We start from the raw sequence: 26,433 nt of genomic DNA, 5'->3' as shown, positions 1-26,433 counted from the left end.
AAAAGGCTGCAGTAACATAAGCAGGGCTGAAGAGTTTTATTGTGTTTATAATAAAGATCAACTGGAACTGGAAAACAAACCTGAAGACTGTGTAGCTACTAAACACTCGTTTTGCTTTCTCCACCTTTCCTTCATCTCTGAAGGATATTCTTGCTTGAAAAGATCTTGCCTATCTTGATACAAACAGCAAATACATTCAATTATTTACACTGCAGCCATCTGGTTTCTAACTCACAAAGATGCTTTTGAAGCGTCGGCAGAAAGTAACAAACATGGAGAGTGCCTCTCCCACCCACACCACCTGAGCTATCCCACAGGCATTAACACACCGTGGGACTGGAAATGATGGAAACCTGTGAGACAGCACAAATGCTCTGGTGGCTCTGTTACCATCCACAGCGAGCTCCTCGTGCAGGTGTGGGGAGTCCCAGCAGAGATGAAACCAGTGGTTATGATTTGCAATCTGGAGCTGGGCCAGCAGCCCAGCAGGGAGTGTGTGGTTGCACACAGGCTTTCACAGGTGTCTGTCTCAGGGCACGTCCACGGGGTACGGCTCTCACAGAGCACATTTTAAGATGCCAAAGCACAGAAACAACAGTGCTGAAACCAGACAGCTTCAAAAAAACCTGCAAACTGGGGGACACAGACCTGAGTGGTTTCTTACTTGTTTTGGAAGGGTGAACAAGCCCAGATCTGCATGGTTGAGTTGCAACACCTCCGCACTAATATTGGCACCATCAGTGCAAAGCACCACTGGGGCAAGCTGCGCTGTCATTTCCCATCACTGGTCTTCCTCAAAAAGCTGTCACAAGTTCTCATTATAAGCAATCTTTTACTTCTGCTAATGGGGGTGTCTTGTTAGCTCCAAGGCAGCACAACGAGGAATCTGTGGGTTTAGATTCATTCTATCACTCTAGAAAAACAAGCTAATGAACCAATTTAATCACAGACAGCAGCAATGGTTGGCGAAGTTCATTCAGCAGTTCAGAGAATCTTTCCTGGGATCAGAAACATTTATACCTAATACTTCCCTACGAAAGGTTTTCACAGAAATTCCTCTTCACCCCAAATACATCCAGCTCAGCTTTTTCACAGGAACATTGAGATCATTTCTCTAGAGAATGTACCCTGGAAAAAACTGAAAATTGATTTTGAGAGTACTGAAAGCCACACATTTTTTGTGAGCACCCAGCAGTGTTTCTTCACCCCTGCAGACAGCAGTGCACCATCTACAGCAACAGCTGTTTCCTTGAGATAGTCTTAAATCTGCACTGAGCTTTGGTAGCTGAAACTGATGAGAAGTGGCAAAACAAATTAAGCATCTTTTTCCAGGGCTTATTAAAAGGAGTGTATGCAACCCTGGGTCAGTAACCGAACTGCCTTTTCTTAAGATTAAATGCTCTCTCAAGTCTTACATGCAATGTCATGATTTAAATACAGTTTCAGATGACTTGCACTGTGTATCTAAAAAGCAGTAGTAAGGCTGTTTATCTGCTATCTTCTGCCTTCTGTTAGTAATCTTTGTCATACGGGAGCACAGAAATGCACAAGCCAGGAAAAAAAAGTTGCACCTAAGTGGAGGGGAAGAAATCCCCCAACTTGTACTATATGGTATTTTTTTCTCATCCTAAAAGAAGGAATCAATAGATTCACCACACCCTGTCAGCTTCAAGCTTTGTTTTACTAAGGCATTAAGCAGCAGGGCGCTGAAAGGAAGTGCCCATGACAAAGCCTGTTGTTTAAAGGAAGTTAAAGACAGATAAAATGCAAACCGAACTGTTACATCTCCCTAACTCCAGCTGCACCTTCTTGCACAGTGACAATGCTCACAAGGCACAGACACAAGCACTGGTCTGCTCGATAACAAGAGCTGTGAGCCAGCCGCGGTCTGGAGCCGCTCCCTGCATTGCTCTCTTACCACAGTGACTTGTCTTGAACTTGGTTTGTTGTTCACACCTGAGAGACAACAAAGAGCAACAGCTTTTGTGAACTCCCACTTCCAACTCATCGAGCAGGACCTGCAGCAGCCAACTCTAAATAGTCTCTAAAGCAACTAAAGTGAGGATGGGAAGGGGGCTGCTGTCATTCACAACCTTATCAAACAACCTGCTTCTCCAAGCTGAATATTTAAGAGTTTAAAGGATTTAAAACAAGCAGAGAGTGAACATTTCTCTCTTTCTGTAGCTGAGGTTGCTGTGCAACCAGCCTGATGAGGAGCACGGGCTCTGGAAATTAATCATGCTCACAATATTCTTTTGCTGCCTGTAACTCACACGACAGGGGAGCGATGAATAACACAGTTGCAAACCACAATAGTATGTGTGAAAGGAGGAGCATCTGACACACAAAGGGCTATCTGGCAGTTTACAAGACCTGAGGGTAGAAGACACGGAGAGGAATCTACAAACAGATATATTTTATCTTGACAGATGAAGAAACACTGCTCATTTGAGATCCCACAGGCTGAAACCTTTTACTTAAATAATCTGTCTTCATGCCTCAGCAATGAGGCAGAGCACCCAACGGCAGAATCTGGTTCAATGTTCAAGTGCTGCTCCTCATTTCCCCTGACAGCATCCTCACGTCTGCCGTTCTGAGCCTGGGCAGGTAATTTCCATTACAGCATGGCTGCTCTAGCCCACAGCCTCATTTTAGGTACCTACATTAAAAGTTGGGCTGAGAAACAGTACAGTTGCTGCTTTCCACTAAGACACATTCCTGTTTTGTAAACTATGGCAAGATTTACTATTACACAATTATAAAATAGTTCAGCAACATTGAAAATGAGAATCAGGACTTACTCCCAATACACCCAACTCAACTGTAATAAAGACTTTCTCCAATCCCATAACTATAAACAAGTCAAACAGTGAGACTCAAACATATATAACAAAAGTATGTAGACATTGGTTTTGCATTTCTGGTTTAGGATTTCGAAAAAAACCCATAATCTAAACACTTACTTTTCATGCAGTAATGTGATTCTCAAAATCAGGTTATGATTCCCTAAATCAGGTTTTGAGATTTAAGGATACATAATGCATTTTTGGTTGTGGTTGCTTTTAAAACAACGCATGTGAGCCTTTCAAGCACAATTCATCTGACCAAATACTCCGCTCACACTAGAAGTCAAGGTTACTAACTCTGATATTGGTACCTGAAGTTCATAGAATTGTTTAGGTTGGAAAAATTCTCTAAGATCATCAAGTCCAACTCTTAGACCAGCACCTCCATGTTCACCACTAAACCACACCCCTAAGCACTACATCTCATGTCTTTCAAATAGTTGAGGTGGGATGTTTCTCCCCAGCTCCATCACTATCTGGATGTTGAGGGTTCTGATCTGTCCAATTCTCAGAACCACAGCTGGAGCAGCTTGAAAAGAAAAAAACTGGCTTCCATCTGCCACAAACTGGGCACACCACATTCATATCCTCTTTTGACCATTATCCCTTCCTACCCTAGACTTCCATAAACAAACCATTTTCCCATCTCACAAAGATAATCTGAAGAAATATTAAGGATAAGTTTTGATGAGTTCAAATGCCGTAGTGAAAAAACACACAGGGGAAAAAAAAATAAAGCCCAAGGAAATATCTGTCTTAAAAGAAAATGTCCCAAACCTGTTTGTGTTTAAGAGACATTTGTACAATGCCCTTAATCAAAGAGTCATGAAATATCCTGAGTTGGAAGGGACCCACAAGGCCACTGAGTCCAACTCCTGACCCAGAACAGGACAGCCCCAAGAATCCCACCATGTGACTGAGAACGACACGCTTTAAGTTTTGGTCAGCCTTGAATTGGTCAAGCAGTAGGACTTGATGACCATTGTAGGTTCCTTCCAACTGAAATAGTCTATTCTACTCTAAATTACTGCAGCAGGGACTCTCCATAACAAAAGTTTTTTGTCATAACAAAAACTAAGTTGCCTTTTGTACATTCACAGAACTGAGAAAATTGCAGCTGAAGCCAAAGTTCTGTGCTTTAGGAGGGACAACTTCTCTGGAAGATATTAACTAAATAATTACGTCACTGGCACAGATATATTTACAACCCTAATCCTATTATTTTCCTACTGTCAACAGTGTTTAACATAGAAAAAGGCCTGTGGAACAGAATAACATCAAGTTGGTTTTAGGGTTTTGCTCGGTGTTTTTTTGCTTGGTTGGGTTTTTGCTTTGGCGGGATTTTTTTATTTGGTTGGTTGCTTTTTTTTTTCCAGGACCACTTCTAGGAAGAGGAAGCTATTACTTGCTTGATCTTTGTGGCATTTCATGTTTTCACAGAAGAAACAATTATATACTACATATTGTTCACTTACCCTGCTGTCTCTGTACACATCAAAAACAACTGAAAAGGAGAGAAAAAAAGTTAATTGTAAAAGATATATAATTTCACAGAAGATGTCTAAATCTGAATAGATACTTGTGTACACAGCACAATCTGCAAAGTCAGTATGTCTAAAGAACTGCAAGCCAGAATTTGGTACATTTCTAAGAGGAAGCTGAAACATTTCAAGAACTACTGTTAATGCACTGGGAAATCAGCTGCTGGGTTTTTCCATTTAATGCTGGTTTCTTCTGTTGATTTTACCCCCAATGAAGAATATTTGATAAACTCTTAGCCCAGAGAGCTTATCTTTGACATTACTCCTGTTTTGTTTACAGCAGAACAGAGACACTTCAGGGAAGGATCAAGACTCCACTGTATTGGACATTGCACAAACATTTAATAAGAGAAAATTCCTGCTCCACAGACATTAGGATTTCAGCAGCTAACAAGACAAACAAGTTGTAGGAACAAAGGGGTTGGTGCAGTGAAATGGCCATGTTTGATATCACCCAGAGCAGACACAGCACACCTAATTAATACCAGCAACTCCTCCAAACAACCCCCTTACCACTCAGTGACTGACTCAAAGCTGCCTTGCCTGGCTCCACTGTTGTTCCTCCCCTTGGCTTAATTAAACATGACTCTATATGCAGCTTTCCATCAGCTTCTGTTCTGTATGGTTAAACAAACCTTTGAGTTGTCTTTCTGTTGAGCTAGGGAATCAACAGGGAAGCATTCAGGCATGGCTACATGCAAAAGCTGTACCAGCTTAGCAGGAAGAAAGGGAGAAAAAAAATATTTAGAAAAGCCTCAGACAAATGCTGTATTGTTACTTCCTTCTCTAATAAGGGAATATTTCAGCTAAGAGATTTCCCAATACATGTGGATAAACTAAACTCAGGATGACTGCAGAACACTTGAGTCTCAGGAAGCTGCCTGTCAGGAACAGGGATGCTGACTGACCACATCCATGTATGTAAAGCTTAATCTGACATTTCATGCGAAGCTGCCTGAGCTAAGGGCAAACCACAACTCCAAAAGCCAAAGCCAGGCACGTAGCTGGTTTTTACCATGCAGCCTAAAAATCCACACAGCTTTTGCACAAGCTCAGTTGCATCAATGCAAAAGTCACTCCAGGATTAAGGGCTCCATTTTCCCAGGAAGACAAGCCCTCAGTGGCTAAGCCAGTCATCAATGCAACGGGGAGAACAGGAACCCAGGATTTCTTCTCCAGCTGTTCAACTGAATTTAGTGCCTGTACCACATCCTCTCCTTAGTTATATCCCAAAGATATCCCTTGCATCTGATGGTTTCTATAGTGAGCTTAAAGCAAGCCCATGCCAACCACTGAGGCTAATGGTATTTATTGGGATTCACAGCTTGGGATTCAGACCGATTGCACGCTGAGGACTGGTTCAGGACACTCACAAACACTGAACAAGAAGAAAACCTCAACTGTTCCCTCTCCTTAGGGATCACCTCAGAGCAGGAGTGTCCCGTGCCAGTGAGACTGTAGTGAAACTTCACCAGAAACTGCTCAAAACAGAGGGAAAGCCAAAGCCCAGCTCTGCAGTATCGACACCTCCAGAGCCCTGCTCTTACTGAGCCCTTATCAAAGGTATTTAGAAGGTTCTAACATAATTTAGAAGCATTTATAAAGCATTCACCCATCTGTTATCCTACTGCTCTGACTCTGCAATGCTTCAGCTGCTCTGACTCAACTCTTCCATCTGGAGATGCTACCAGACCAACTGGAAAAAGCAGTGCAAACAGCATCAAAATCCCCAATGAAACAAGAAGTCAGGAAAAAAGCTGTAATACCTTTCCTTTTAAAAGCAAACAAACAAGCAAACCCAGATTTTTATTGTTAACAACACATATGCTACCAGGCAGTGGATCAAGGGAGATGATGGGGGAATAAATGAAATGTGGTAAAAAAAAAAACACCCACAAAACCCCAGAAAACATTTTCTGCGTGGCATTTCTCTGCAGATGGACTAGCATTTAGTGCCTAAGAATAAAAGGTTAACAAACCTTCATCCCAGAAGGTTGCCCTGAAACCTCCTTTTTCCTCGAGGCAACTCAGATGGCATCCTTTATATAAGATGACATTTCAGACCTTTCAGTTCACCTGACAGCCATTTCAGAGCCTAAATCTAGGCATCAATTTCCAAAAATAGTGCCCTGAATTCTTATCTATCAGTTGATTACATACCAGCTAAAATTACATTGGAACACAGAGGAAAATTAAAAGGCAGTAATCAGAATGCGAGATCTATATGACTGATCTTACTTCAAAATGTAAGGCTATGGACTTATTAAATTAGTGTACTGATTCCACTGGTCTTCTCCAAGCAGCAGGTCATGACAACTCTTCTGGACTGAAATAAAGAAGCTCTGCAGAATCAAATTGTTAAGAATTTTAATATAACAGAGACTGGCACCTGAAGGTACCTTTTTCAGACAGTCAGAGAGGACAGATCTACTTGACTGCTCTGGTGGCTCAGTAAAACAATAATGTTAAAAACCCACCTACAGGCTGATTTTTTCAAAGCTTTAGAGATGACAATAAACTGCCAGAAAATTCTTATGCTTATGGATTTACTAAGCTGAGGTTTGGTCCACACCAGACCTGATTTAAATTTCTTCGTCATGTTTTTCACCACTATTGATCACCCATCACAATGCAACACCATTCAATTCTCATTAAACCATGTTAGAAAACTATTTCAAATCAAATTTGCAAAGGACTTCACATTTAAAGAACAAGACAATTTACTTGGGCTGATTAGATGCATCAATATGGCCTTTATTCAAAGTTTCAGCACCAAACCTGGTGTGCATTGACATTCTAGGAGAAATAATTAAAACTTCTTGAAAAGAACCTTAAAAATCCTTTATTCAAGGAACACATCAATAATTCAGCAGCAAACATCTGACAACATCTTTTTAAACAAGTATTCTTCTTACTAAATGCCTTTTGTCAAGGATCTCCTACCTCACTTTTCTGGTATAAAAAATATTTTCAAGTATAAGGAGAAAAAGCCTTAAAAAAAAAAAGTTATTATGCGTTCTGAAGGGATCTTTCACTCATTTGTGTTTTCTCGAAGAGCTCCAGCCATTCATTCAGCGTTTTTTTGTTGCCAATGTAATTCCAAACCTTTGCTGCTCCACGTGCTGTAGCCACGAGAGCTTTCAGACTCTCCCCAAGTTAAAGAGAACCAAGCCCTGTGAAAGCAACAGTTATGAAGAGATGCATACCCACAGATACCATCAAGATACTTACAGTCTTCATCCAAGAATTTATACTGTATGTGTTTCTTGAAAAACTCCTGTATGGATCTACAGATCTCCTCGTGTTGCTTAGAGATGTGATCGTAGTACTGGGTGTAGTCCCTCTGGGATATACCTGTTAATAATTTCAGTTAATTATAATTATGAAGAGCTCTGGGCATGCAAAAAACCCAACCAGAAAAATACATTTATCAGACACAGAAGATTGGGCTTTCCCAACTTTTTACCATTATCAGTAACTTACTGTTTGGCTTTATTCTGCTATGCCTGAAGTACTTCCATTAGGAATCTCTTCCTTGAACAGCTCTGTTCTACAGTTTGTGAAGATCACTTTCTATGTACATGCTTTCACTATTTTAAAGTGAATTTCAGGAGGAACCTTTGCCTGTGTTTAAGTTTCCAGCTCCTGTCTTTTCCTTTCAGTTTTATTCCCTTCGGTTACTGTGGTCAAAAACCTTGTTCTGCACATCACACGCAGGGACCGCGATTTGGAACCATGAAATGCCAGGGGTGGAAGCTAAGCTTGCACATTAGCAATGATGATGGATCCTTGGATACCACAGATGCTCATTTAACTTATTTTTTGAGTGCAGAATAACACATCCCTGTTTGATAAGGCACTACAGGTGAAACCTTAAACCCCAAAATCAGTGAGATGGCATGCAGGCCAGTACCTTAGTGCTCCCATTTGCTCCCTCAAGGGCTTTCTTGCCTGTGCGGCACTAGACAAACCATCCTCCTACAAGTTCTTAATTTCACACATTTGTCTACAAGACAATGGTTTAAAATGACATCAACAGGATTATACACTTGCATGCATCTTGAGTGACAAGAGTTCTCACACAGGATGTGTCAACATAAAACATTGCAATACCCTGCTTGACAAATGTCAAATCCAAGACCTGCCCCATTACTGCAGAATGAGTAATTCAGGCTATTTACATACAAAAAGAGAATTCCCCAAGGAAGATGTATCAGTGACGTTAGTTTGCTGTTTTAACCATATACAAAACACAGAGTTTTACTGTAAGACAATGCTGACTACCTCCAAAGATGTGCTCTTTTTAAAAAAGTTCATATAAAAACTTTATGATGTCAGTGGAACTTTGAATTTTTAATACAACTGCAAAGCTTAACTTGAGCCTAAAAAACAACCCAAGAGATGATGGTATCTCAGGGGATGCAGATGTGTAACTGGAAAATCATTCACTACACTGCAAGTATCACTCTTTAGTTTGACTGACAGGCTTATTAATTTTGAGAGCATGGGAACTGGGAACACATTGTGAAAAATCTTGGAACTACATTCAGAAATGCAGCTGGAGTGCTAGCTAAAAAAAAATTATTGGCAGATCTACTAGGTTTCAAAACCTAGTCATGAAATGCACAGTGCTTAATTATCCAGTGTACAAATGCTTTGAGGTATTTGAAAGTAAATATTAGTATATATATAAAAATATGTTCTATGATAAATCTACATTCAAATGTTTTAGAGGTTATTACAGCAATGTGTATCTCTGGCAGGTGTGGTGTTCCATCACAGAACAGGATAGGATTCAGGTCTTTTCCCATCAAAAAGCTCTGTCAGGAGCCATTAAGCAATACTGACTTAATGGGACACCTCTGCTGCTAGGAAGATAAATCCTGTTACAGAGAGCTGTAATACACTTGCAACTGGCATAAATGGAGAGAAAATAGGAAGATGAGCACAGGAGCACCAGAAGGAACAGACAAATAAAAGGGCTTAGGAGAACGGTGTGTGTTGACAGCACCTGGATTAGCACAGCTCAAAACATCTATGTGCAGCTCCATAGGAAACCCAGATCAGGAAACAAGGAACAGGGAGTGTGTTCCCAAAGGTTCACAGACTGGATGCAGCAACAAATTGCTGACAGCTCCCAACAGGTACAAAAATGCACAGCCAAAACAAGCCCACAATCACCATGCCGAGAAGACAGGAGAAACAATGAGAACTACATCGCCAATATCCCTGGCCTTCCATATCATCACAAGGAACCCTGAAGAGACCACTTGTAGATATGGAGCTTGGTGCTTGTGAATTTGTAGGCATGAGAGAGGCAAAGTGAGCAAACCTGGTTTTATCCTAAAGCAAAAAAAACCCCACCTTCCTTCCTGTAAAGTCTGGATTTGCTCCACCACTGCTAAAATATTTCCTTGTTAGAAGAGTTCAGGCAGAATGATTCAACCTTGTTAAGAACAAATGTGCACTAATCCTGTGTGCTATTTGAGTTTCTGTTCATCTCTAAAGATTGTATGGTAGACCACACCAAAACCAAACTCCAGAGTAGTACTTAGCCTGAAATTAAACCCCTCAATTCAAGCACCTTTATGTATACTAGGTATCTCATTACTTGCTATAGTCAGCAGGGAATAGTCAACACAACCAGAGGAGTAAAACTGAGCTAAATTTACCATAAATTACCCTAAATTTACCCTACTCAGCTGCCTACAACACATGCTCTAGCACAATCTGCCTGTTCTCCAGCTGCCAGAGGTCTCCCAATGCACCCACCAGCTCTGTGCATGCTGTGGATGGATACCCTGGCTCTTCAGTGCCACTTGAAATGTTTTACATTTAGGATTCTGTACCTGAGTAACAGAACAACAGGTTCTAACTAAGCTACAGTGAATTTAACATAAACTCAAGACACTTCCCAGACCTGTGGAGATGTTCTGACCTCCCCAGCTTTCTGCATATAATATCCACGTGGGGTCATGTATTTGCAGCACAACACACAACTGCCTCTGTATTCATTCTGCAAGTTGGAGATGATGTAATTTGCTCCTGAATCACTCACAAAACTGCCTTTGGGTGAAGTTTCTGAATTAACAATGAAATTAAGAATATTCCCACTGTAATGGTGAGCATGCTGTGTTATCAGGCTTTCAAATACAGTGGAAAGTGAGATGTGGCAAACCACATTTTAAATTACAGAAAGAATAAACCATTAATTTCAGAAATGAGGTGTGAAAAGAAAGAACTCTCTTCAGATTTAGCTCTCATTCAAGAAAGCAGAGAAACTCCTCAAAACTTCATCCAATAATTTTGTTTTTAAGAAATTCCTTACCTAAAAGCTTGTTTTCCTTAACAAAGCATCTGAATTCTGCACCAGGGATTAGTTCACACCATTTGCGAAGAACAAGCTGTGGAGGAAAAACAAATGACAAAGTATTGTTTCAGAAAAGTAACAGCGTCCTTTTGTCAACAGGTCTGCCTTTTAGAGCTACAGTTTTGCTGTAATGATAAAATGACCATTGATACTAGAAAACAAAACAATCTTAAACTGCAGTTCACATAATCATCTTTGCAAATATTTCAAAGCAATTAGATTTAATATTAATTTCAGAGAATCACAAGATGCTTTCAGTTGGATGGCATCTCTAAAGACCATATAGTCTAAACTAGCCTAAAGCAGAAAGGTTCAGATTGGACGTAAGAAACCATGAGGACTGTCAAGCATTGGAAGAGCTCCCTTACAGAGGTTGTGCAGCCTCCACCCATTGAGGTTTTCACACCAGATTTTATAAAATGCCATGCAAGACAGTATGATCTCATTCCTTACCCAGCTTTGAGCATGAGGATGGACTAGACACCTCCCAAGGCTCCTTCCCACCTTAATTATCTTATGCTCTTCCACTTTGTACAGTATTTATAACTGTGAAATCATTTATGAAACAACTTCCAAGTTACATTAATGATAAAGCATGGAAAATAAAAACTCTGATGTACAACACAACAAATCTGTCATGGAATTGGCAGAAAGTTGCTCCCTAGTCAAAGGAGCTGATGAGCAGAATTAAATTTATCCAAATCAACATCTATTCTGGTACACACCCAAGCAGAATCCTGTGACGCCTTTGAAGGCGCAAACCAGTTAAAATAAGGACACGGGATAGAAATAGAAAGCAAACTATTATAGTCAATAGGACAGACTGCCTGGGAATTAAAGCATCTCTCTGGCACTTTCTCAAGTTTCTGCATTTCCTAAGCTGAAATATTCAGAAGGATCCATGGTTTTCAAGGCCCAGCTACTGCTACTGGGTGCTGGAAACTCCCAACACCTTTAAACTGCAGCAGAAAGCTTCAGTAACCAGAGATGACATTCCTAACTACAGTGTAAACATGAAACTCTTTTTTCCAACTTTTAGATGTTTTGTATCTTTAAAGCATACTTGATAGTGCTTTAAAATAAAACAAGGTTCATTCACTTTTCAAAAGCCCTTTAAGCCCACAGCATGATGACAAATGTTATATTTACATAAAAACTATTATTAGAGAGATGACTAGATGTTACCATAAGAAAAGCAGCTCCATATTAACAGTTTATAGCATCTCTAGCTGAACATTTTGATCTGGTAACAAACATAGGAAAAATAAGATGTGACAGACCACTTCAGTTCAGGATGTCCTCAGGCACTGCAGCAAGCCTCAACCTTGGTAACCTCAGTGTGATGTTCACAAGCAGCTCACCATCAAGAATATATGACTTTGAGCTACTGAACTTGTCCTTCCTGTCAAAACCTGACAGACATGAGAGTACATTGCAAGGAAGCTTCTCAAGTCTGCACTTTAGCTCACCTGATCTGCAATTACATGAACTTCTTATGACCTGCAGTGCCGAACCAGACTTCCCCTCATATCCAAAGCAACATGAATAAAACAAACATAACACATTTTATGGACACAAACCCAAGCACAAATGTCACCCAGACTGTGAACAGTTCTTTTAAATTACTTAGAAATCATGAAAGAAGTCCTACCTCATAGTTCAAGGAAGGATCAGGGGAATCATCAGTACAGTGAATAAATCTAGAAAAGTAAGGCACAGGCTTCAAAATCTGCTTTACATGTAAGATTTTAGCCATAGTGAGAAAAATACCCCCAAATGGTGAAACATGAAAACTACTGTTAAATTATTTCCAGTATGTACAAAACAAGTAAAGGCAATACATCAACAACAACCCTCCTTTTAACAATTATCGGGGGAAAAAAAAAAATCACCTCTTTTCTTCTAGCGCAATTTGGAAGCACTTAAATCTGGACAGGGATGTGTCCAAAATGTATTTACTCACTGTTGATTTATTTCTGTTTGAATCAACAGTGCTGCTCCTTTCCCCTTGTATTGTTATGTTGGCTTAACTAAATTCTCAAAAAACCCAACAAACTTGAACAATCTAATCCAGTTTCACTGCAGCATGTTTTTTTCCCAAGTACTTTTAATGTTTAACTTCCCAAACCACAGAACAGAGACTCATTATCATGCCTTACAGCAGTTCATTTCTATGAATAAAGGATGCAAAACAGCAATGCTGCTCAGCATTTCTGATTCCATAGCACGGTATCTTTCTAAATTAAGAGCCTTAAGAAATACTCTTACAAATCTCTTGAGAGTGGGAATAAACAAAACTATTTCCATAACTGCACGCAGATGTCAAGGTTTTGTCCCTTGTGAGTAGCTGACACTGTGGGTCTCCTTTCAGGAACTAGCAAGAATGGAGGCAGTTATAAGTGAAGTCAACTTCCACATACCTTTTGGTCATTTTACAGTAAACCTCGCAATAGATTCTGTAACTTTCAGAAGGAATTCACAAAAGAACATGTGTTTTCCTTTGAATTCTACTCCCTAACCTTAGTGGAAACAAACTACTCGGAAGCACGGGACTGTGTTAAGGGTTACTGCTGAGCAATAGTCCTAAATGCAATATTTATAGGATCTCCTTTTGGCAGTGAACTTCATTCAGCAACCCAAAAGTCTCACATAAACATTGCATTTGTAAGACATGGCTGCCCAGCCTTCGGTTTGAAGTGAAGAGCTATCGTAAGAGTTCATTCTGTATGCTGCCAGCAGAAATAAATTTCACACATTTTAGTTTAGACTTTAATATCCACAACGCACAGAAAAGTAGGGCAATACAGGCAGGCTTTCCAAAAGCACAGTGATCAAACACATCATATTTATATCTGTAAGCCTGTGTAAACAGATAACATCCTTCAACTACAGTTTGGATTCCCCGCAATTTAAGATCTGTCAAGGCAACAGAAACAAACCCATGAGAGCTCACAGTTTTCCTAGACTCAAAATTCCTCCCTTACTAGAGTATACGCCTATCATGCTGAAGAAAATATCCCACACACACATAAAGCCAATAACAAACTGTATCTATAAAGGCAGCACATGGAGTTTTACAGTCCCTGCACATGAGGACCTGTATTACCCCTCACAGATTCCATATCTGAGATCGAGGTACCTGCAATCTGCTTCATTCCAATAACACACACAGTTTTCCAGCAGTTAAAAAACCCCAGCCTTATAATCAAAATTATTCCCTAACCTGACCCTCAAATATTTTGGCAAAGAGCTATGTGGGGAAGGATGGTTCCACTTCCCTTGTAAGTCAGAAAATGAAATCAGGTGCCATCCCAAGCCCCACAGACTGTGCAGGTGTTGCTGCAAAATCAAGCAAACAGGCAAAATGACAAATACAGGCAAAAATACTGCAAGTCACAGTAGGGGTATTTTTCTTGAGCCTTAATGCCAGAGGACTGAGTACAAATGAGGACAAAGTGGGAGAACACAGTGGAAGACAAAACAAACTCATGTGTCTGTAATGTAATTTTCCTTCTAAATATTATGAGTTTTCATCGACAAAAGATCACCTCTATTTAGGGGTAAATTTTGGGCAACTTGAGGCTGCAATTTTATACTTTTTACCAGCTTATTGTAGCATTTACTGTTGAGGCCCATGTGAACTCATGTATTACAGATGGCTTTTTGATCACCAGAGGCACAACCCTAAGTGGGGTGTCTTCAACCCACATCCTATTCAGGTTTGGACATACTTGAAAGAACAATCAGAAAGATTTCAGGAAGCTCAAATTGAGACATGCCTGGGCTGTATTTTCTGAAGCCTCTGAAAACTGTAATTTTGAATGCCACAGGTGAAGGGAAACTGTTTTGCTGTGTTGTGGTCAACAGCTTTTTTACAGAGTTATACACAGACATCAAGACCAGAAGGATCAAGATCTCTTTATATGTGGCAGCTCTGTGTCAAACTCCAAATGCAAATACTTGACCACTTGACATGCTACACAAAGCCATTATGCAGGTCAGTTTTCAACACTGAAAAAAGCAATTTAAGAAGGTTTGCAATTTTCTCCAGTACCTACCCTGCTAAGAAAGCCATGAACTCATCTGCAAATCACTGAGATAATTAGGAACTATTATGAATATGATGAGAATTATAAAATTTATTCTGTACCTGATACTTCCCTGCTATTATCTCAGTTTATTTTAAAACCGTATTTAAAAAAATATAAGGAGAAGCTTTTAACAGCCTTTGAACTGTATCTTTATTCCTTGAATATTGAACCTTGCTGGAACTTTGAGGACTAAAAGAAATAGGAAGTTCATGCACCACTCAGAATCTTGTACTACACTGTAAATTGCTAGGAAAAATGGGGCGAGAGTAAAACCCAGAGGGAAAAAAAATCATCATCAAAGGCCTCGTTTTCCACATCCTCTCATGTGGAACTGCCTACCTTGAAACAGCTTATATTAAAGCCTGAACCAACAGCTCCTGTTCCTGCAAAAAGATACTGGAGTGCCAAGGCACATTCTTCATGATCCAACACTGCCTCCTATGTTCTGTTAGGAGAACACAGGCTGTTATTCCTCCACATCGCAGAAAAACTTTGAAATTTCCCTACAATTTGGAATTCAATATTAAAAGCATTAAGTTTGGCATCAGAAATGTTGTCAGAATGCAGGGGCATTATCACATCATTAGAAGTACTGCTAATATTTCTACCAGTCTCAAGGTGGGCAGTCAATCATGTTTTAACAAAATATAGTCCACCCATTCTAACAATAAGGCAGAAAACTGTGTTCTATACCAATGTATCCACCAGGGTTATACAGAGCTTTTTGTTCAAAAGAGGAGTTGTAATCACTTAACAGAAATCCCAGTCAGAAAGGGATTTTTTTAATCACATACACACAACAGTAAGTTTCTGAAAGCCTACATTAATGCCTGAAAAGTTAAGATCACACCACCCACAAGATTTTTTGTGAACTCAGCTAAGTAAAAATACAATGCTGACTTTGAAGCAGAAACAACATCAACTGCATTAATGAGTACATCACTCTGAAGTCCTTGTTAATTTATATAAAATTAACAAGCAGGGAAGTTAATTCATTTGTCTGAACTTTTCAACCAAGGTGCCAACGTCATGACAGAATCCAAACTTTTAAAACAGTCAAAGCAATTTAATCATGCTCAGTAAATCTGCACTGAGTCCATATTTTTTAATAGTTTGTATTGAAGCATTAGATGGTTGAAGTTTTCCTGAAACTTGAGACAGTTGAGAATTACAACAAGGGCATTCCCTGACCTGAACAATGTTTAGAGGCAGATAGGAAATGGGAGAGGAAGAAAAAGGCAAAGAAAGTTGTTTGCCTTAAGTCCTGCATCACTGGCTTCAATTTCTAGATTAAAACACAGACCTACAAATTGCCATTGCAGCATGTTCACCATATTACGACCCATTAAGTGGATATTTAAGTTCATACAATTGAACAGGAAACAAGCCAACAACAACAAAAAAAGGATATTCAGCATTTGAGCTGTTACTTATGCAGGGCAAGAAACTTTTAGACCATACTGAGTATTATTGATGAAGTAGAAATATAGTGCATTTATCCTCCATCCAAGTAGTCCTTCCAAGGGATTTGGATGCATTTTGTATGTAATTTTCATTTGTTCAGCACTTCAGGTTCTTATGCCAGCTACATTTTTAATCTCTGCTTGCTAAGGACTAGTGAACTGGCAGCTAATCAATAGTATAATTAATGACGACCACTGTTCCGATTTAGCAATAATCATTGCCCTGCTTGGAGACATTTTGTACAAACAACTTTTTAATTTAGAAATACCAAGCAGAGACTGGACAATGATATATGCTTAAATCAAGTATGACATATTCATAAATTACAAGATACAGAGAGACCAAGGTGATTTCCCACAGTCATGTCAAAAGCTTTACTTATTTACCACCTTAGCTGAGCTGTGCTATCTGGTGGTTTTATCACATTGGGAAAGGAACCTAAACGGACTGAAGCAGTGGAGTTGGAGGTTTTACCTTTTGCAAGATGTTATTCTCCCACAGCAGGATCAAGAGAAGGGAGTGTGCCTGCTCAGCCACTACTGTTCTTGTGTGAACTTAAGCTGAAATCACTGATGGTTCAAGGCAACAGCCATGCTGTGAAACCTCAAACCACAGCAACTAGAATGTCTTCACTGCCCCTCCCACCAAGCCAGTGCTGACTGCAGGGGGCGAAGTGAAGAGCTGAGGCACTGACTGTAACTGATCCAAGATTAAACCTGACAGAAAACGCACTGATTTCAGTATCAGTGAAGGTGGTTGAACCAATTCATTCTACCATACGAGTTGCCACATCAAGTGGCGCTTGCTGAACACTTGCTTGTCTCCCAGATTCACTAGAAAACAGTTAACCAAACAGGATTTCTGCAAGGAGCTCTGGGTACTTTTTGCTGGACCTCTTTATACATGAGGACAGTAAATACAAACCCCGTATTATTTAATATTCACAAAGGGATGATGCAAAGTGTGCAGTTCTTTTCAGACCTACAAGAATCACTCCTCAAAGTCATTGCAACGAAGGAGACATTAAATTTTACTGCTCGACCCTCCAAGCAAGCCATCCTACAGACACCCCACCTCGCATTAGGGGAAACCATGAGAAGCAGCTCCTTGCTAAGGCACCAAAGACTTCTGAGAATTCACTCACCTCTGAAATGTAAACTACAGATTTCTCATCTCCCCCATCCCTTTCATTCTCTATACTAGAATCACAAATTATCAATGCTCAATTGCTTCCCAAGCCAAACATATTTTTCAAAGTGTTTTATCACTCCAGTATCTTCTCCCTTCCTCCTCAGTCTCTTCCCCAGCACCTCATGACATTGCAGGTCAGGCATGATGGAAAACCCAACATCAGAACTGGACTGACATCCTTGCTGTCAACAGCCCCCTTTTTTTTCCCGTGTTCCAAAAAACTGGGGGAAGAGAGTCATTAGAGTTGCAGGAATAAAAAAGAAGCAGTTGCACAGCACTAATGCAACTGGTTTCACACCTTAAAAAGAAAATTTTTATCAAGCCATAAGCCACTTGACATGAAACTTATACCTGTTAACCCACTATAAGGCACCTAGAACAACAGCTCTGCATTTGACTGAGTCTCCTAAATAATTCAGTAATGTAAATAAGCATTGAATAATTACTGGAAAACAATCTCTCAGATACCAAGCCATGGATTGCCCCTTTTCTTTGATATTCTACTTGTCTGGGGAACAAAAAAAAGTAACCATAGTAACAGAAGTATCAACTCCAATAATTTCATTTTCTTTCAGAAAAAGGCTGTATTTTAGAAATGAGTGACATAAATCAATGAGATGCAGGTACTACAGGAGGAAACTGCTCCTATACAATTAAGTACTCCCTTCATGTGAGCAGATAAAAATAAACCCCAAGCACATAACATTTTTAATTTTATCTGTAATTGCTATCCTTAGTCACTTGGAATGCATTTGTTCCAAGAGCTACAAGAACTTAGGTTCAGAATGAGCCCTCGAAATACGTTACCAGAAATCTTAGACATGTTCCAGGCAGCCACAGAAACCTCAACAACTTTAAAATACGGAAAGGACATGGTAAAGTCACACTGTATTACCATAAGAAGTGGCACCAATAAGGACAGTAGCAACAAGTAAACACCAAGAGGGCTGGGAAGGCAAAAAATCCCAAGAATACAACAAAACTTGCTCTGGAAAGCTACTAGAAAAAATGGTCTTCATCCATAGTGCCATAGCACATTGGTTGCATGTGCTACCTTAATACCTTTCTGGTTTGCTTCTGGTTTTTTCTGGCTGTGTATAACTAAGATTGTCTGCTGGAAATCTACTTACGGCTGAGTGAGGTCACGAGTTATGAAGTCTGAACTCTTGAAGAGGAGGAAGATGTCACTGAGAGCTTTACATTTCAGAGAGCTGTTCATTGCTATCCAGTAGGCATCCTAAAGAAACAAGATTATCCACAAATGTACCTTTACTAGCAGGAAGGAATGCAGGCTGCAGGTCTATCTAAATATTATGCAACATTTGAAATACACACAGAATTATTTTTTTTATTTCGAGGAAAACTTCATTAATGGTTAAAAGAAACACAATAGTTACTGTTTTTCTTATGAATACTCTGATGAAAGCAGGGCAAATCCATTTGCAAAACTAAGTTACTGCTTCCAGGAACTTTCTTGGAATGCTTGATTGAACACAGTGTCTCTTGAGAACACAAAACAACAATATTTGGGTGCACCCATCCTTATGGTATAGTTAAGAGTACCTAAAAATAACTAGAGGCAAGTTTATTGCTTTTTTAAAAATTGTGGGGCTTTTCATCTTTATCCCAGGCAAAGTTTTCAACTAGTATCCTAAACAGAGAGCCTGACCATCGCACAACCATCTGTGACCAGGATATAGGGTTTGAGACAAGAAAGCCAGTGCTGCCTTGCATCAGCCTCCCCAAACATGCACCATGACCGTCTAGTGATAGACAAGATATCAGTGAAATGGTTGATTAAAGAATCCACCACTTCACGGATATATTGTCTATCACTTCTTCCTTCATCAGAAGCACTAGTCTCTTCCTCCTTCCAATGCATTTAGAGAAAACAAACACAAACCACTCTGTATGACAACATCTCTTACAGGTCTTGGGAGTCAGCATTCTTACCCTTGGAGCACTCCAGTTGAGTTTAGGAAAAACACTGCCACCCAAGGAACTTATTGCTTCTTGAACTTTAGCTGCGAACTCGGGAAATTCTGGTGCCTGAACGAAGAACAACAGCAAAAATATCAGTTTCAATACATTTAATAGTGAAGTTTAGCCATCTTCTAAATATTACTAGAGATCCATACTCCAGAAGAAATATGTCCAAAATCAGTATGAACCCCAGAAACATAGTGTATAATAAAATCACTTCATCAAATCTGGTACTAGAAAGTACCATGAACTTCAGGAGAAAACCCAAAACTTCGTAACATTCATAATGAAATCTGCAACAGCTGGCAAAAAATACAAGTCAAATAACCAAACCTTAAACCCTTACCTATGGGTTTATACCTTGTGGTAGATTATTGTATACAAATAAGATCCAGTAATATTTAAACTTTTAAAGAGCAATTTTAGAATTAAGCATCTCATAGGCAATTTGAATAACAGCTCTTCCTTTAAGCTCTAGTTTTATAAAATGTTAGTAATACTTTAACCCATCAGCTCTTAAATTAGGTCTTCAAAGTAGCTGCTTAACAATATATTAATTCCAAATAGAGGACACACTGCAAAGGTTGGACTAGAAAACCTTGCCTTGTAAAGAACATTGAAAATGTAAGATTGAGGTAAAAAAAACCCCAGCTCTTCAGGTTGCTCCAAACTCTACCCTGAATGTGGTGCTATAGATAAAAAACAGGTTGCTGACCTTTAAAATAATACAAAAGGATTTCAAGCATATGTCAAAGATCTTTCATGTAACAGTATTTATAGCAAGAAGTATATAAGAACACTATTTCTGCCTATTTATAAACTCAATTCAAAGGTAACTTCTAGGCTAAAGCTAATTGATGCTTCTTAAACAACAAAGCCCTCACAGCCAAACAAGTGAATAAAAAAACCTCATACATTCTGGAATCTCCTCACTGCAGCTTCCCCAGATGCAAACACTTGAAAAAACCTCACATTTTAGTGCAATGACCTAGACTGAACTTCAAACATTCTGAACCTTCCCTTTGTACATTACCTAGTCTCCATGGGAAACTACACTTGGAAAACTGAAAAAAACACTTCTCTTATTTTATTTTTAGACATTCAGTCAATTCTAGAAACTGTTCCTGCAAGAAGTAAAACTCTTCATCCACTGCATTCTGATCCAAGCTCCTCTTGTTTTGACAGGAATCGGGAGTCCTACTATATATGTAATACCAGCACATACTAAGCCTCCTCGGGAAAATGTTACCAACGTGTCACTTGATTAACACAAGGGATAAATATACACACAAGAGGAAAGTTCTAAAACTGCATAAACAAGCTAGACTCCATCATTTCCTGAATTTTGAATGCTTGACTTTGTAACCATCAATATTAATGCAAGTTATTTTAAAAACAGGATTTTCTGCCCCTCTACTTCCCTCATGAGAAAGCTGTAGACTGACCTAGATACAGTAGAGTCATTTGACCTGTGTTCTTCTGACAGGTTAAATACCTCTTAATTATGTAATTCCTTATTGTGTTCCATACTATAACAGAACCTGATTCAAAACTCTGGTATTATTTTTTTAGCATCATTACCATGAACTTTGCAAACGATAAGATGGATCCTAAAATCCTTGTTTTAAATAATTTACAATTTAAGGAATATAGTTTATCAAAGGTTAAGTATTTGAACTGAAGATTAATCAGTGTGCACAAATTTGAAATGTATTAAACTCTGGGCTATAAATTCTGTGCTAGCAGAAGCACACTCAAAGCAGGGTTGTGATTATATGGCACCTAATCCAACATGAGCAATTCCACACCATGATGAACATTAGGGAGCTAAAGGACTGAAGTCACACTATCAATGGCAGACAAGTACCACGAGTATTTTAACTCTGACAGTGACATGGCAACAGCAAATTTCAAAAAAAGATGCAAGAAAGATCAAGAAAGCCTGGTTTGCATCCATTATGACCCTCATTCCATGCCAGGCACAGTGCAAGGAGACCATAAACACAGGAAAAGAAAAAAAAATTACAGAAAGAGATGTACTTAGGAAGAAATAATGGCATATTAAGAGAAGAGCTGTGAAGATTGAGCTGCAGGGGCTTAGTTTCTTCTGCATCCAGTCTGATTAAATAATTTGGAGATACTCGAAGTGGTGAAAATGAAAGACAGCTATATTTAGAGCTGTACTTCAGTTCATTTCCTACAGTCTAACAAGTGTGTATGATTGTTGGGGATGAAGAAAAGTGTTTTATTTTTAGTTAAATAAAATTAAGCCAGCAAAACTTTCTTGACGTTACAGACATCTACACTGCCATCCATCTAAAATAGTCTGAAAAATGTTAAATACAGCAAGAGGTATCTCTAACCAGCAATAAGTTTGTATCACAAGGCTGAAGAAAGGAAACTGCTGACAAACCCACATCGGGCTTTTACAGGACCTTACCTTAAGTGTTGCAGTGTTTTCATCATCTGACCACTGTTAAAAATAAGAACAAATCAAAGGTTACCAGTTTCCTGAGACATCCTTTACAATTTATGAGAACATCATAATTCATGCAATATGTAGATGAAATCATTGCCCCAGACAGCACATCACCATCCTGCAATTATTTTGGCTGTAAAGTAAGACAGGGAAAATACTGTATATTCAGCAGTTCTACTCTAAAGTATTGATAAAAAGATACCTGTATATTTCAATTGTGATTTATATCAGGAAGATAGACATTTCAGAACTCAGTCTTCCCTATCTAGAGCTTGTCTCCAGCTCTAGCACTTCCATCATTAGATCCATGATCCATTAGTTTCACTTCTATTTCTTTTTCATCTCCTTGTTGTACCTTCTGTCACGTTGTACTTACAACATTTTTCAGTGGTTTTCTTCTAGAATGGCCTTCTGAGTTATTTTGCCCTCAGAAACTTTCACTGTTTCTTGAAGTAACTATTCCAAATGTACTCCTAATTTTCAATTTCAACATTCCCTACTCATTATTACAAACGCAATTTTCAAGAAATAAAAATTAAAAAGTCTTCCGTGAAAGATCACAGAAACATTTTAAACTTTCCCTGATGTCACAGCATAAATAATCATGTTTCCACATTTTTCATTGCAACTACCACATGATAATGATTTCTATGAAGGAATCTTCACACCTATAAATAATGCAGAAAAGGTTATACATTCATATTTTTTCTTAAAAGACTTGACATTAATTTGCGTTTTACACTGACCTGTATCTCCTCTGCATCATCACTCCCCTCCTGAGCGTGACTTGGAGGATCTTCTCTGAAACAAAAAATTAACAGGAAAAAAATCATTAAGCACTGGAGTTTGACTTGACCATATCCATTATATTTCCACAGCATTTCCAGCTGTTGATCTCAAAACGTTTCCATAAGAAGATTAAACTTCAAAACCCTGGCAGAGAAAAATCAGTAAGCTAGTACTGAAAACTGAAGACCAAACACCCTGGCATTAGGACTAGGTCCTACCCTGAACACTTTGCTTCTTTCAAATTAGCAGATCAGTTTTTGATCTAAAACACTGCAATTGAAGCTTTTCAACACCCAGTTAATGATTCTTTTCCAACTTCACTGTAGTCTAACATAAACACAAATTGAACTTTTTTTTTTTCAACAAGTTCAATTTAGATTATGCTTTGCCTCCATACTCCCTTTCCAAGAAAAATTCATAAACCTTGAGTTTCAAATGTTGACCTGTGAATTTCTGGCTCTGAAAAGAAAATGTCCTCAGACTCAGCATACAGACAAAAGAAGAACCTATGGAAAGTGGACAGCATAGCAAACAGGGCAAGGTCAAATGTACATCCCTGCCAAAAGTCAATTCTTAGATGAGCTGAGTCTCTGCAGTCCCTCAATGCACTTCCATAGCAATTAAACCATCGATCCAGTTTTTGAGATCTAGAAGTCAGATAGGGGCGCACTGAAGGTTAGAAGCAATCTTGCCCTTGACTGCAAGGAGATCACATTCACTTCTAGCTAAGAAAGTTCAACTCATAGAAAAAAATGGTTTCTAAAAAGGATTTTAACTGCAAACATCTTAAAAATGTAATTTAAGTCAATCATACAGCTGTCCATTACTCCATTGAAGACAGCAAAATTGTAGAACACAGCTGTTAAGTCAAACCCTCAAATTCAGCTTTTCTGAAGGCTTATTAAAATAAACAGCTGCTGCTAAATAAATTGCACAATTCTGCAGAAGCAGGTGACAATACTACTTTTGATCCAAAATGGTTTAAAAAACAATTCTAATTTTCTGGATACCCTTTAATAAGAAAAAGAATTTAGAAAGAAATTAGAAAGAAAATAATAGAAATTAAAAATTAAATTAAAAAATAAACCCTTTCATCTTTACAAGGCATTTAAACAGCTTCAGTTTTTACATAAATTGCTATCTTATAAATCAGAAAAAGCTCCCTTTCACTCACAGCCTCACTGGTTGCTCTGCAAGGGGCAAACTACCAGTTAGGGAATCATGGAATCACTGATTTCTGAGTTTCATCATTAACAAGATGCATGCAGCAACCATTTCACAAGGAGACCACATAGTGAGATCCCAAGCAGAACACAAAGAGCAAGGCCTGGGTTCTTACCAACTGCTCCTGCTATCTATCCATCGCATTCTTCTCCATCCAAAATCCTGGCATGGGTGTACATATGGGACATTCAGCTTTGTCATATGCATGGATTACACGTATGCAAATGATTATATTAAATGTTCCTAATTATTGAGTTTGTATATAGGTTATTTTATTGAGAATTAAACTCAGGTAACGTCACTTCACCCCTGGACTGGCATGGGACAGGTCAAGCCTGTGAATTGGACCTAACACAAACCAGCAGCTGAGCATTCCAGAGCTTGGTACACTCCACAGGGAAAAGCATAGAAAAAATGAAATGGTCTAGCATGAATTGTAGTTCATGGATTTTAGGATTCTTCAGGCAGCAGCAAATCAAACTGCACTAACAACAGTCAGCCCATTCACATGCTTACACAGTATGAGGTTTACTGCAGTCACACTGGTCAAACTCAAAAATTCATCATGCACAATACAATATATATATACAAAATGGTGCTGTGAATATAAAACATCATTAATACTTGGAAGCTGAGGACAAAACACGCCTTACCTTCCAGAAACCACGAGTGTTCCATCATCCAGCAAATATTCTTTCACATTCTCTGGCAGGGGAAGTATGACACTGGAAGAAAAATGAAAATCTCTTTAATACCTTATTAATACTCGCTATAATAAAAACCTAGTTGAATAAAATCATTTGGGTTTTTAATAGCACATACTTCAGTAACACTATGTTTTATCCTCTAAGAGAACTGTTCTTCCATAGTGTTTCTCCCATCTTATGCCACACCCAAAAAGCAATGCCCATTTTCCCTCCAGAGTAGTATAGGACAAAAATTTTAGACTAAATACACAAAAATACCCCACTCTTTCAAAGCTCTAAGAAATTCCAAGTAAATTGTGGGCAGCCTGTGAGAAGGAGACAACAAGTTGCTCAAACTAAAGGTTTCCCTTCTGAAATCCAAACCAGAATTTGCCTATACCATCTTAATGTTCCAAAAATGCAGGACTATCACTAAATGTACCAAAAATAAGCCTGTGTTAAACACTAAAAACCATAAAAGATCAAATGCTTTGATTACTAAAAGCATGATGTCAGCACTTTTTGATCCAACAGGGCAACTGTCCTGACTTTCCTGAGTTACTGGTAGTTCTTGTAACTATCTCGTGACCTGTAGCAGCACCTTAGAACCTGAAGAATTTTCTATGCCTTCCAGAAATACACAGAAACACCAAGTCAGCCACTTGGTTTGGATCTATTCAGTCAGGTTTTTTAAGTAAGCAAGTAGGAACAGCAGTGTGGATAGCAGGATGTGGATAGTAGGAACAGTGTGGGTATCTTCTAATGCTGAGCATGGAGTCACACCAGGAGAGCAGGGAGCACAGGGGTACCTGGCCTGCCCCAGGGCTTCCCAAAACACCCCATCAGAGTGTAGAGGCAAGACCCCAGCTCCCGGGACTGCAGCTGATGGCTCACTCAATCCTTCACCACCTCCACCCCAGCTCTGCCCCATACAGGTCACCTCTATCTCACCCAACCCTGCCCCACCACAAGCGAATTTCCAACCCAACCCAGCCCAGCCCCATAGAATCGGGACCACAGTGGCTCATCTGATCCAACCTCCCTGCTCACACAGGGCCATCCCAGAGCACATGGCACAGGGCTGTGTCCAGACAGTTCTGGAATATCTCCAGTGACAGAGACTCCACATCCTCTCTGGACAATCAGTTTCACTGCTTGGTCACTGCACAAGACAGAAGTTCTTCCTCATGTTCAGGTGGAACTTCTTGTGCATCAGTTTCTTCCCCTTGCCTTCTATTGCTGGGTGCCACCAAACAGAGCCTAGTCCACCCTTTGGCACTCCCTCTTTAGATATTTATATGCATTAATGAACTTCCCTCTCAGTGATCTCTTTCTCCTTCCAGTACCTGAAGGGAACTTACAGGAAAGATGGAGCAAGACTATTGACAAGAGCTTGTAGTGACAGCATACAGGGCAATGGGTTCAAATTGTGAGAGAGTCGGTTTAGATAGATATTAGGAAGAAAATCTTTCCAGTGAGGGTGGTGAGGCCCTGGCACAGGTTGCCTAGAGAAGCTGTGGCTGCCCCATCCCTGGAAGTGTTCAAGGCCAGGTTGGACAGGGCTCTGAACAACCTGGTCTAGAGGAAGGTGTCTCTGCCCGTGGCAGCAGACTGGAACCAGATAATTTTTAAGATCCCTCCGAACCCAAACCATTCCTTCATTCCCGAGGCTGAACAGGCCCAGTTCCCTCAGCTTTTGCAGTCCCTTAATCATCCACGTAGCCCTGCACTGGACCTGCTCCGGGAGCTCCATGTCCCTCCTGCTCTGA

The 26,433-nt window shown here is 39.5% G+C and overlaps 1 protein-coding gene across 1 annotated transcript in view; it reads right to left on the bottom strand.

Moving 5' to 3' along the window:
• Positions 1-26,433, bottom strand: part of CDC123 (cell division cycle 123) — a 32,958-nt gene that overhangs the window by 6,170 nt on the left and 355 nt on the right. Inside the window, exons 2-10 of the mRNA XM_010407781.4 lie at positions 24,632-24,703; positions 22,712-22,766; positions 21,927-21,959; positions 19,457-19,552; positions 18,634-18,740; positions 12,409-12,457; positions 10,716-10,791; positions 7,619-7,741; positions 4,322-4,350 (exon numbers count right to left, since the gene is read on the bottom strand). Coding sequence (XP_010406083.2) covers positions 4,322-4,350; positions 7,619-7,741; positions 10,716-10,791; positions 12,409-12,457; positions 18,634-18,740; positions 19,457-19,552; positions 21,927-21,959; positions 22,712-22,766; positions 24,632-24,703 — 640 coding nt within the window. The remainder of the gene's footprint in view (positions 1-4,321; positions 4,351-7,618; positions 7,742-10,715; positions 10,792-12,408; positions 12,458-18,633; positions 18,741-19,456; positions 19,553-21,926; positions 21,960-22,711; positions 22,767-24,631; positions 24,704-26,433) is intronic.

This window comes from Corvus cornix, chromosome 1A (assembly GCF_000738735.6).
Source record: "Corvus cornix cornix isolate S_Up_H32 chromosome 1A, ASM73873v5, whole genome shotgun sequence".
Classification (NCBI taxonomy): domain Eukaryota; kingdom Metazoa; phylum Chordata; class Aves; order Passeriformes; family Corvidae; genus Corvus; species Corvus cornix.
This window is presented reverse-complemented; position numbering and strand designations above follow the sequence as displayed.